The sequence below is a fragment of the Chaetura pelagica genome, unplaced genomic scaffold (genome assembly GCF_000747805.2).
Source record: "Chaetura pelagica isolate M959 unplaced genomic scaffold, ChaPel_1.0 scaffold71, whole genome shotgun sequence".
NCBI lineage: Eukaryota > Metazoa > Chordata > Aves > Apodiformes > Apodidae > Chaetura > Chaetura pelagica.
Window position 1 is genome coordinate 998,500 of NW_009952435.1, and position 12,991 is coordinate 1,011,490.

General features: G+C 38.2%; 1 protein-coding gene across 1 annotated transcript; it reads left to right on the forward strand.

The window, feature by feature from the left end:
* Nucleotides 1–1,338: 1,338 nt before the first annotated feature.
* Nucleotides 1,339–6,307, forward strand: LOC104398262 (chromosome unknown open reading frame, human C7orf57). Its single transcript, XM_010008324.1, has 6 exons — nt 1,339–1,525; nt 2,292–2,397; nt 2,532–2,694; nt 3,434–3,534; nt 4,617–4,753; nt 6,261–6,307. The coding sequence occupies exons 1-6, from the start codon at nt 1,339–1,341 to the stop codon at nt 6,305–6,307; spliced, it is 741 nt and encodes a 246-aa protein (XP_010006626.1).
* The last annotated feature ends 6,684 nt before the right edge of the window (nt 6,308–12,991 follow it).

A 12,991-nucleotide genomic window follows, 5' to 3' on the forward strand; every position in this document is an offset into this window, starting at 1 on the left:
GGTCCGGCCTCGGAGCTCTCCGCGCCAAGGGGGTAGCGGTCGCTGCCAGGTGGAGCCGCGCAGCGCTCCTGTGCAAGGCGAGGGCCGCGACACGATGCGGGGGCTGGAGCTGCTCTCCTGTGAGCACAGGCTGAGGGAGCTGGGGTGTTCAGGCTAAGAAAGAGAAGGCTCCGGGGGCACCTCGTTGCGGCCTTGCGGTGCCTGAAGGGCCTACGGGAGAGCTGGGGAGGGGCTTTTTACAAGGGCTTGCAGTGAGAGCACAAGGAGGAATGGTTTTAAGCTGAAAGAGGAGAGATTTAGGTTAGAGATCAGGTGTAAATTCTTCAGTGTAAGGGTGGTGAGACACTGGAGCAGGGTTAGATGGGGCTCTGAGCAGCCTGTTCTAGTGGTAGGTGAGCCTGCCCACGCAGGGGAGTTGGAACTCCATGATCTTTAAGGTCCCTTCCAACTCCAGAAGTTCTGTGATTCTGTGAGAGGTGCCAGCTACTTATAAAAAAGTTTGTTGAAACTTGGCTCTGTCAGCTTAAACATTAATAGCTGGAGTGGGCAAAGCTTACAGACTTGAAATACATGAACTGTAACAACTGTATTAGGTACTGCTGAAAAGCTAACTGCAGAACCGGCCAAAACTGACCAAAAAGGGTGTGGAACAGGATTCCGAAGCGCTGTACATGATATTAAGAAGATGGCCACTTAGCAACTGCATAGTAATGAAATAGCAAATAAATTGATAAAAGAGCAAGGAGATCCCAGACATAATATTACTCTTGGTCAAAAAAAGGGTTGGGGAACTTGAGTTGTAAGGGTGTAATAGCTCAGGGATTCTTTGTTTCGGGTCCCTCTTAAGGGGCACCCAGCTCCAGCTGTAGTGCTATTAATCATAAGCATTTTCATAAAGGAATCTTTTTCAGCTGATGCAGAAACCGAGGGTCAAACGCTCTTATAGTGGCTGGCACGCTTAGTTTCCATAACAAGGCTCACAGCTATGTAGGCTTCTGTCAGGCAGCACGGCCCATGGATGGAAGTTAACAGCAACCACTGAAGAACCTGTATGGCAGCCGGTTCCTGTTGCCCCCCTGGCATTTTATCTAGGATTGTTGATCTGTTTTACAGGAAATGTCTATTAATTTATTCCCCCCCCTCTAGAAGCCTCTAGAAGTTGCGTGTGCTATATCCCCCAGAATAAGCAAGCCTGGTGTTCTGTCTCCAACCTGAAACACATCATATTGCTCAAGTTGCAGGTGGGCTTGATTTGTTAGTTGCCTGAAAAACAGCTGCTCTCAGTTAACTTTTACCATAAATACTTTCTTTTCCGTTATCACAGAACAGTAATATCACATGTCGCTGAAAGAACCGACAGAGAAGTCGGAGACCTCCAAGAGCACGCTTCCTCCAATGTCCCAGATTCCAGGTCTTGGGGACTTCGCAAAAGCTCCCCATGAAGTGCCGTCCAGGTGCCACAGGAAGTGGATCAAAGAGACTGATTCAGCTTATGTCAGGCTGGCAAAGCAAGGAGGCCAACCTGGTGAGTGTCTTTTGCTTGTTGGTTTTTCCTTTGTTTTCTTTGGCTTTGATTGAGTGTGATGGTAGAAATTGGTTGTAGATACTACCGAAGAATCTTTTGAAGTTTTAAAATAGTCCCATAGAAAAATTGAAAATGTGCAATGAAGCAATGTGCAATGAGCAATTGAAAATGTGACATAAGAGGTCACCTTGTCAAGACATCCTTCTGGTCTACTGTGTATAGCTGCCTTGTAGCGAAATGTGTAGTTTTGCACTGGATCTGATCTAAGTAGATGATGGTTTAGCTGCATTTGAGTGAGGTCTTTATAATTTATGTTTGGGCTATTTAAGTAGATGTCTAGTGAAAATGATGTCACAAAAAAGATAATCAGAAAACTTGATAGAGGTTTACATAGTGGTTTTTGTGATGGTACTCGGTTTGTTACAGTGCTGTACAAACTTTTCTTGTACCAAGGTGACCCATGGTGTCATTATTTCCTTTACTCAAGAAGGAAGCATGAAGAAAGCATCGAGTAGATGCCTTGCATGCACACTTAGATCAGGGTGACAAATCCAGAAATATGAATTAACAGACCACTAAGAAAGTGTCAGAGCATTTAAAGAAAGATAAAACAGGTGCAAGTGGAAATGAATGCTGTGAGGTTCCGACTGCCGTTTTATCAAGGGAGACAATGCTCATTGCTGAATGAAGCAAGGATTTCTTCCTGATAAAACAGCAATCTGAAAACAAAGGTAATTCTTTTGCCTTTTTTTTTTTTTTCCTCAAGACCTACTGAAGCACTGTCCTGTGACAGTGGAGTCCCCTCCTGCCACAAATGCTGCACCTGACTGGTACTCGCACTGCTCCAATTCCCCAGCAGCTGATGAGCCACGGTGAGTCTGCTGAGACCCTGCATAATTTCTTGGGTTAGTGTGTAACTTCACCTGTTACTGTGTCAGAATGCTTTCATACTAAAATGCTAGATATGCATCCCTTGTACAAACAAGTGTTAAATCTTTGTCTGCAGGAGCTATGTTTCTTCTCTACCAGATTATATGATTCACAAAGAGTTTAAGGCTGATGAGCATCAAGGTAATACTTATGAGACAAAAAGAGGGCCTTTTGATTTTGATATGAAGAGTGTTTGGCAGCGGGATGCTGAGGACAAGGATAAAACGGAGAAAATGAAGGTATGATGGAGAAGCAGCCTGTGACAATGCTTTGTTTGTAGAACTTGTGAAGACATTTCTAGCTGATCCTGTGAGTTCTAATGGAAGGGAAGCTGTAGTCCACCCGAGTTTCTGTGCTCCAGAGGCAATTTTTGTATTGCAGTTCAAGAATAAGAAGAAAGCCATGTTTCTCTTAGGTGCTGCTGGCATAGCATGGGAACCTGGAATGCAGTTTCCAGTCACATTATATAGTGTGTATAATTTCAGTGTGAATGAAAGCCAGTAGTTAAGGTCTATCTTTGGCTTTATTTCTCCTGCAATTCACTCTCAGTGAACAGAATTCTTGTTTAGTGAGACTTGGGGAGGAAAAGATGAAGGAAGGAGGAAGGGAAACCTGTTCTGAAAAAGGGGTTGGTTTTGAGAAGTACTGCAGTAGCTGTCCTTGAACTGAAGATGCATTATACTTATTTTGTCTTGGATACAAGCTATGTCCAGAACAAACCTTCCTGTGATGATCTTGGGGTTGTTTTCAGGACTTTTTCCCCAGTTTTTTTCATACCAGGTGCTGCTTTTATTTTTTGCCATGTCTTTATACTCCTCTACTTACGGAAATAATATAGATAAGATAGTAAAATTTGAAGTAAAATTTGACATTTAGGGAATATAGTATAATATAGTATAGTTTAATATAGGATAATATAGTATAATCTTCTTGGTTATTTTAATCAGAACTCCTTATATTAAGATTTCTCTAACACAGGAAAAGCTTGCAGCTACAAGCCCTAAAAATCCAAGCAGCCTGCCAAGTGTTTCTCCAAACAAGGAATTTAGTGGGGAAAATAAGCTTTCCTTCCCATCTAGGTAAGTAGTACACTGATGAGGTTCATTAAACTCCTAAGCCTGCAACAATTTGTGCATGCAAGTAATGTTGCTCCTTGGGAAATTGCAGAGATTAGTGGATCTGTGCATGGACTTGTGGATCCTTACTGCTACTAAACTTGCTATCCTGTGTGTTGCTATAGTAGTTTTACAGACAACTAAATTAATAGCACTTTAACTCGCATTGGACAGCTATTAATTATAACTTTGCTTTAGGAAAACTAAGCATACAGTTGCTTTTCTTAATGTAGCACACTTTTAATGTATTTTAAATAGACTGGGTTCTTTCTCTATACCAGTGAACAGATGCAAACTATAATGCACATCATTAGTCTTGTAGGCACAGATTGCAGAGACACAAGTAGGACTGCCATTTTAAGAAAACACACAAACTGTAGTCTAGATGAGGTTAGGCACAGCAAAAATACTGTAATGAACACTTGGAAAAATATTATATTATTGTATCGCCTGTGATGTGGTGCAATCACATCATCAACTGTGTGCACAACTGAGTTGTTTTTGCATAGTTTGTCTTAAAATTTATTACACAGTCACCTGGAATCCCAGTAGATTTTCAAAATACGATAATGATGCAGCAAATGCATTTATGAGCATGTCTGTGACAAAATTTCACCTTTGTGCAGTGCAAAAGGAGTATTGTCAGTCTTTCTTACTTTCACAATTTTTGTGTGATTTGCCTTTCCCATTTCTTTGTCTCTAAGACCAAAAAACTGTGTAAGTATTATACACGTTTAGTTCAAATAAAATGGATGGCTCTTCTCATGTAAAATTGCACATTACTGAATTGAGTGTAGTCGTGTGCTCTGGTGGTTTTGGTTGTTTGCTTGTTTTTTTTGTTGTTGTTGTTTTTTGTTTGTTTTGCTTGTTTTGGTTTTTGTGGGTTCTTTATTTTTTCTTTGATTGGTTACATGTAGAATGTGTTTAGTTACTTAGAAATAAATTATAAGACTGTTGCCCTTTCTGTGCAAAAGAAAATTTTCCCACCTAATCCTATATTTTGTTTACTTATGCTGTTGTTTACCTTAATATATTTGGATTTACAGGCCTGCTCAGAGAAAAAGCGAACCAGTAAACTTTAGCAAATTACTAAGTAATGGTTATGGGACTGACTGGCTTCAGCAACATATGGGACAGGAAAAAAAGATTCAAGAAACATCAGAAAATAGTGAGCAGTCCAAAGGTAAAATTACTGAAAGTTGTTTCTTTTAAAGTGAGTTGGAATCACAACAGCAGCAGAGGGTAGCCTGAATAATTTATGTGGCTCTCTTTGAATATGATGAGACTTACTGAGTTACCATGTTTAGCTTAGGTGACCAGCTAAAGAAAATAATGCTCCTGCTTGTAGTCAGTGAAGGCAGGGGCTTTCATGGATATTTTTTTTTTCGTGTTTACAATTGTAGAAGTAAGCTCTATTCTGATCCAAGGGCTTCTGTGTGATGGGTACTTGGAAAGTGCTACAGAGACACAGCTGTCCTCCTGCCTAAATTTAAGCAGACCATAAAATATTTGCTGCCTCTTTGTTGGGAATAGTCTGACCACTAATATTTTTCAGAAATTTCTGTGACAAATGTCATTGGTGCTTGTGCTTAATAAACAGATCTCTGTTCATAAAAATTGGTCAAAATAAATATATGTGCATTGTTGAAGACAGTGGAGTTGCAACAGCTTTATTAGAGAGAGAAAATTATCCAATGTTTACATACAATTTCAAACCTTACTTTGTCATGCACAATGGTAACAGCTATCAAATGCATCACTTGAAAATACTTAAGAGGTTAAAGGCCAGGAATTTCCCTTTACTGAGATCTTTTGCTTAGGCTTTTCATAGTGGCTGGGTAACCACGGTGAGTGTATCAGTTTTCTATAACAACCTTTTAAAATGTTATTGAACATACACATATTGCAAGCTCCAGAATTATTTTTTTTTTTTGTAATTGTATCAGTGAATGCTGGTGTATACACTGGGGATTGCAGTAACTCCCTTGGACTTTAGGAGTATAAAGAAAGCTAAGGATTTTTCAGAGTAATCATGTTATTGGTTTGGTTATACTACTTAGGCATAGAGAACAAAGTGATGGGTATGCTGTAAAGGTTGCTGAAAAGTCAGTTTGATATATAGATACATCTTATTTTTGAGATGCTTTTCTTTCACAAATTCGTAGATAAAATGACACCTGCTTTGCTTTTATTGCCATCCTTTGTCAGTCGTAGCTATTCCGAGTGAGATTGATTGTATATCAGTATGGTTTTATCCAGACATGTACTTTGATTCAGTTTTGCCCTTGTCCTTTTAATTCTTTGAGGTATGCACTGAAGGCAGTGCTTGTATTTTCTTCCCACTTGGGTTCTTTTGTCTGCTCGCCCAAAACAATTGGCAGCATGAGTACCTTGCTGCTCCCTTTTGAGATGGAGCTTTCTCTATTATCTCTTGCAGAGGGTAAATCCAAGACACATCAGACAGGAGATATAGGCCATTCCGTATGTAAATCTGTAATCCGTTTGTGTTGGGTTATATATTTGCATCATACTGCAAAGTTTGTAGGTAGTTTGTCTATCTTGTTAGTTAAAAATTAAAAGTACCCGAATGTGTATGCATGTTGATGTGTGAGAGAAACTGAAAAATTTAGTTGACCTTTTCATTCCTATGGCTGAAGTTATCCTAAGAACTTTAATCTTTTTTACTGCAGATTCAGAACCATCACAGTTGGAATCAGCTCTGCAAGCAACTAATTAAAGCCACGATTTCAGGGATGTAATAAGAAATTTAAAAGACTATTGGAGAACTAAAGTTTTTATAATCCACTGTTTACATGTTTGATAGATTACTTTTTTAGTTGAACTCATCCCTGATTGAGAAGTTAGTATTTTTGTCCAATATGGATGAACTTCATTGTGCTTGATTACAGCAAACTGTAAAGAACAGGCAACAGCTGTCAGTGTGTATTCCTAGACTTTTTCTTAATATATTAAATAAAATATAGCAAATCTGAAGTTCTCTTCTACACCAGACTAGTGCTCCTTTGTTGTTGTGAAATAGGGTTTGCTATGTTGCTGCCGATTTTACTAAACATTGGTACAGTACTTGTGTGTCCAAATCAGAAACTGTATTTAACTACAGTTATACTCATGACCTATGCCATAAAGAAAGGTGAAGGGAGACAGTATGGTATGGGATGAAGTACATATAGAAATAATTTAACTGGTATGGATACTTGCAGTAAAAAAAGTCAAACCTTCCCTGGAAAGATGACTTGTTATTCCCAAAACACACATTTATTTAGATAGTTATTCACCTTTCTAGGATAATTCTATGGCTACACCTGCTGCACAAGAACTAGTTGATCAGTCACAGCATGCAGCTGCTTAATTAAATAAGGACCAGGAGGCTTTTCCTGTTACAGTCTTGCAATACAGAAGATGAATCATTGGGTAATATGGTGTGGACTAAGCTATATATGTTACATATGACTTTAAGCTGTTAAATAAAAGTTGTATTTATCCTGAAGTTTTGAACTTAGCAAAAATATTATATGCTAGGTCTGTGTTTATTCACACCAGCAGAACAGTTTGTACTTTAAAATAGCAACGTATATAAATTATTTTAATATTTTGAGAAAAGTTAGATACAGAGATATTGTAACATTTGCTCTTTTACCTACTTGAATTAGGATATATCCCTGAAATTTTGTTAATAATTAAATATTTATTGTAAAGCCCATTAGAAAGCTGATGCAATTTCAAGAAGGTATTTTTTGCTAATACTATGAAAAATGAAGTTTTTAGTAAGTAAAATAGTAATTTTTAGTTTCCTTATCAGTGTGGACTCTTCATTGTACAGCTTTGATCCAAGAGCTGAAGATTTTAAAATGTATTAGTGAATATACCTTTCTTTGAACAGAGTGTTTAGAGTATTTGGCTTAATAGTGCCCTTCTTCAGAACTTTCATATGAAAATTTGTTAGAAATAGGTGAGGTAAATATATAGGCAATATATATAAAATATAAGTTAAAAAAATATAAACATATAAATAAATATATAGGTAAATAGTTATTGATAAGCTGAATCCTCCAAATTTCAGTGAAGTTTGTGGAAATTTTGCTGTTGCTGTTGTTCGACCCAGCATCTGAGTCCATTTTTGCTGTTCATTTTAACCAACAATTCAACTAAGTCATATTTGCCAAAATAAAAGGCTAAAACTTAGGAAAATACATAAATTTGCACTTAGTGCAAATCAGCACTAATTAGCACAAATTAACACAGGTTAATCAGCAAAATTTTGCAAATTTAAAAAAGCTTACATCAAGCTGGATCTGAGGGGGAAAAACAATTCCTGCCTTAGAGCTGTTTTCACAGTTTGTATCACAGATTATGTTCAGACACATTGAAACCATTAATTTTGCTGTGAATGCAGAGCTTTTGGTAAAATTTGCTTTCTAGGTTAAGAGTACCAGGGGATGTTCAAGCTGGAGCTCATATTATTAAAACCTGACCAGTAGAAAAACTGTCACCTCTCGTTATAGAGAAGCACTGAAGAATAAGCTTGCATGGAGAAGTTGTTCATCTGTAACAGGCAAATTGTTGATACCCGTAGCATTTTAACAATAAAATTTTACATCTAATTCAGTAAACATCAGTTACTGCATGATGTTCTCCAAAGCATAAGGGCTGTTTAATGGATTTCTCAGAATTATTCATCCATATGAACATGCCTTATCTGGGAATGCAGCTATCTTTATTTGATGGAGTCTTTGGATAAAGTTATACTTTTAATTCTTAACATCTGTATTGAAAGGGTAATAGAGGGCTGGGTTTGTTGTGTCCACCAATGGTAATCTGCAACAGTAAAATATGTTCAGCCTTTGTGGCATACTTTAAGAGTATTAACAGCAATAGTACTACTTTTCAGTCCCACTTTGATTTTCTGAGTCCTATGATTGTAGGAAAAACTTCTGCAATACTGTTTGCAGTTACATGCTTTACTGGCCAAAACGTAAAAGAAAGGGGAAATAGGAGATGATGATGAAACTCATTGGAGTTAAGTTGCTTAAGGGTAAGGCAAGCAAGTCTTCATTTAAATGCCCATCAGTTGAGTAGGAAGGTGTTTTCTACTTAATCAGATACTGAAACAATTTTATTTTTTAGAAAGTTTTCTGGAAGGTGTTTAGTATGCATTTACTGAAAAAGTTGTTGACAGCAATGTTATGCCAAAAGAAAAATAATTAAACCAAAAGAAAAATAATTAAACCAAAACAAAACCACACAATCAAAAACCCAGAGTGGGTATTTAAAAGTATTTTCAAATTTACATATCACCTGTTGAGATAGACCTGAAGGTGCTTGCTGTGCCAAAGTCCTCAAAATCTGTTCCATAAAATGAGAATTCCTGTGTGGCTGCAATTCTGCTGACTTGCAAACATGATTTCTAATGTTTTTTTTTATATATGATGGTCTTCTTGTTAAGATACGTACAAATTGTCCTAAACTAACTTTATTACTTTGAGATGTTTGTGTAAGTCATTTTAGCTTTTGAACACTTTTTCCTCAGTATTGGAGTTCTTGTCCAAAACTGTCATATTTTTAGGGAACTGTTAGAGGCAGAAACAGAAAGACAACTGAGATCCTAACTTGGCTACTCAGCACTGTTGTTTTGCTTTAATGTAGTGCTTTTTTCAGACATTTAAAAACTGTATGCCATATCCTAATGTAAAAATTGTCTCTTTTTACCTTAGTCACCATTAGGTAATATCCACAATACATTCCTCAAATTCTTAAAAGTTTGCTAATGTGCCGTTAATGTATACTCAGTTTTCCTTAGTCAAGCCACAGAGATGTTTGATCAGCTCTGTTGGTTCACTGAGTCTTCACGGATCACAGTTTGAATAGTATGAGTTAGAATATTAACAGCCTGCAGAGCAGGTGGAGAACCCTGGAACTTCTGTTTGTGCGTTCAGAATAATGGAGACCTGCAGCAGAAGGAAGCTAACCAGCTCTCCAAGGTACATGGAATGAAAGTAGTGTAACAAATTGAAAAGCTCCAACTGAATTAAAGGATGGGAATGTGTTGCTCAAGTTTGCTCTACCCCAGTAATTATGTTTTTATTTAATTCTGACTAAATGCTGTCATGCAGCTGGCAGATTTTGAAGTCAGCAGCAGTTCCATGGGAAAGCAGTGGAAGCTTCTGGGTCTAGAAGGGTTTTCAGTGTTTGTTTTTCAGTCTTGTTTTAAATGCTGGAACATTTGTTTAGCTGTGTTGTGCTTGAATGCCTTTAAGTAATGTGAGAGAAGGTGTTTTTTTGAATACTGATTGTTTTGCACGCTCAAAGGCAAAACAAAAGGACAGTTACATTTTATGAATTACATCCAAGGATACCGAATATATGAATATTTTTAAAAGAATTCCAGGCACAGGTTTAAAAATAACTTGGCAGTTTAGGTACTGAAGAGTAATTTTCTTTCTACGTACAATAGATTAACTGCTGCAAAGTTTAATGGCTGTTTTCATTTTAATATATATTTAATCATCATCACTTCATTTTAGACTAGACTAAAATATAAACATTTTTTCAGAGATCAAGAATATATATACCTTAACATTGTGTAGCAGTGCAAACAAAATGGAATTGTCCAATGCAATTTCTTAAGCATCTAAAATTTCATTGAATTCAGCATATCTTTTTCTTACATACATGTATCTGCACTGAATGTACAGATTTAGTTGTAAAAGCCCCATTTTTTTTTCTCTAAACACATAACTTAATATTCTGGTTTTCCTGTTCTCTGCAGATTATTTTTCCATATTGTAGTTACATATGCTATAGCCTGGAAAAAAACCTAGACATGGAAATAGAGAAGTTCATTTTTTTTCATCCTATTGACAGTTTTAATTATACTAAACATCCAGAATGACTGAAGAGTCAAAATGCAGCAGGTAAGCGCCTGAATTATTTGACCAATAGACTATAAAAATGGTCTGTGGTGAGCAGGAAGGAGTATACTTTGCATCTTTCCAAAGATGCACATTTTCATACATGCAATATAAAAATCCAAAAAGAGAGGTCAGTTTCACGTTGGGGAATTTATTTTTATATATAGCTGTGTCTTTGTTACCCTTTAAAATAATGTTTATCAACACTTATTTGAGGTATCTTTCCCATGAAATAAAAAATGAAGTGAGAAACCAAAGATTAAAAAAAAACAACCATGACATTTAAAACCAATTTAAATTTTAAGAGTTTTCTAGAGATAACTGAGCAAAGGTTACTAATTATGAGTTCATTGAGATGTATTATTTATTGAACGTTTCAGACAAGTTAACTATAGTAACCTGATTATTCTTTGTTTAAAAAGAAGTTATTTACATTGGTTATTCACTTAATACATAGCTGAATGACAATCCTCCTGGAAGCCAAAGCAGATTTTTAGTGGACCCCAAGACGAAGGGGATACTCCTGTTGAAAGGAAAAGTTTCTTCCACAAAATTAAAGGTCGGTTCGAAGTTGTTTATTTGTTTGTCCACTACCATAGCTTTTACGTTTTGACAAATACTCAAGGAACAGAGAAATGAAGACGCATTAGGAGACTGTGCTTCTATTTTTTCTATTAGAGATTTAAATAAATTGTACAGGAGATATTTTTCTTAGTTGACCAATTTCTCTTGGATGCTGTTTATGGCTAGAAATGCATCTGTATGCATGGGATTTCCCTCTCTTATATTCCCATACAAAGTCCTTTTGCATGACGTAGGAAATTTAGACATTGGACTTCAGGTGCTTACAAAGTGCTTTATAAGTGTTGGGTTTGGGTTTTTTGTGGTGTTTGTTTGTTTCTGTTGGTTGGGTTTTTTTGCTTTGTTTTTGCTGGTTGAGGGCTAGCCCTTTAATAATTTTAAATTCCTCTGTTTCCAGCTTGAACCAGTTAAGCCAGACTAAGCATAGCTTCTTTTGGACCCAGGAATCTACAGACCTGTTAGTCTAAGCTGAGTTCTTGGAAAAATTATGAAGTACTGGGTACTGTTGAAAGGCAATTACAGAACAATGCAATCATGAGGTACAGTTCACAAAGGGAAACTCCTGTTTAACCAATTTGGTATCCTATTACATTCTATGGTATCCTATGATAAAGTCACTGGCCTGGTAGATGAGGGGAAGGCAGTGGATATAGTTTTTCTGGATTTTTGTAAATTTTTTGATACTGTCCATCACAGCATCCTTCTGGACAAGTTGTCCAACTGTGGGATGAGCAGGTTCATGGCACTCTGGGTGAAGAACTGGCTGAAGGGCAGAGCTCAAAGGGCTGTAGTGAATCTGACTGGTAACCAGTCACCAGCAGTGTGCCTCAGTGTGCAATTCTAGGGCTTCCTCTGTTCAATGTTTCTATCAATGATTACACCAAACTGGAAGGTGCTGTTGTCACTCTTGAGAGACAGGAGTCCTTGCAGAGGGATCTTGATAGACTGGAACATTGGACTATGACTAATGGGATTAAATCTAACAAGTTGCAGTGGCAGATTCTGCACCTAGGACCGAGTAACATCAGGCACAAATATAATCTGGGTGAGGAGTGGCTGGTGAGCAGCCCTACAGAAAGGGATCTGGGGGTGCTGGGTGGCAGCAGGCTCAGTGTGAGTCCAGCAGTGTGTCCTGGCAGCCACAAGGGAAACCACATCCTGGGGTGCATGATCAACTGGTCAAATTGGTGATTCTCCCACTGTGGGGCATTGATGGGGCCTCATCCTGAGTGCTGTGTGCAGTTCTGGGCCACACAAGTTAAGGGATGTTAAGGTCCTTGAATATGTCCAGAAAAGTCTGGAAGGAACATTTTGTCAGGTGCATCTAAGGGCTTTGGGTTTGTCCCGTTTGGACAAAAGGAAGCTGAAGGGCAACCTCGTTGCTCTCTACAGTTTCCTGAGTAGGGGAAGGGGAGAGAAAGCTGCTGATCTTTCTCCCTGGTATTCAGTGATACAATGCATGGGAATGGTTCAAAGCTGCACCTGGGGGAGGGCCAGACATGGCATTAGGAAGCATTTATTTACTGAGAGGGTGGTCAAACGTTGGAAAAGCCTGTCAGCGTTTAAGAAGCATTTGGACAATGCCCTCAACAACATGGTTTAACTTGGTCAGCTCTGAAGTGGTCAGGCAGTTGGACTAGATGATCGTCGCAGGTCCCTTCCAGCTGGAATCCTCCAGCAGCAGAAGTCGCCTCTGCTTCGTCCTCAGCGCCTTTATCTGCCCTACCGAAGGGCTGGTGAAGGAAGCGCGCCGAGACACGCTCCGTACGAAGAGACACTTACAAAAACATACACATACATACACATACCGACGTCCACGCAGCCTGACTCCGCAGCCCCCAGGCTCCCAACATGTGTTCGTCTATTTGTACACACGGGGCAAGATCGCGGCGAAAACCCGTCGCCTCCAG

Coding starts and splice junctions, on each gene's coding strand:
- LOC104398262 (XM_010008324.1), top strand. CDS start 1,339: ATGTCGCTGAAAGAACCGACAGAGAAGTCGGAGACCTCCAAGAGCACG. Junction 2,398..2,531: donor CCAGCAGCTGATGAGCCACG/GTGAGTCTGCTG, acceptor CTTTGTCTGCAG/GAGCTATGTTTCTTCTCTAC. Junction 3,535..4,616: donor AAGCTTTCCTTCCCATCTAG/GTAAGTAGTACA, acceptor TTGGATTTACAG/GCCTGCTCAGAGAAAAAGCG.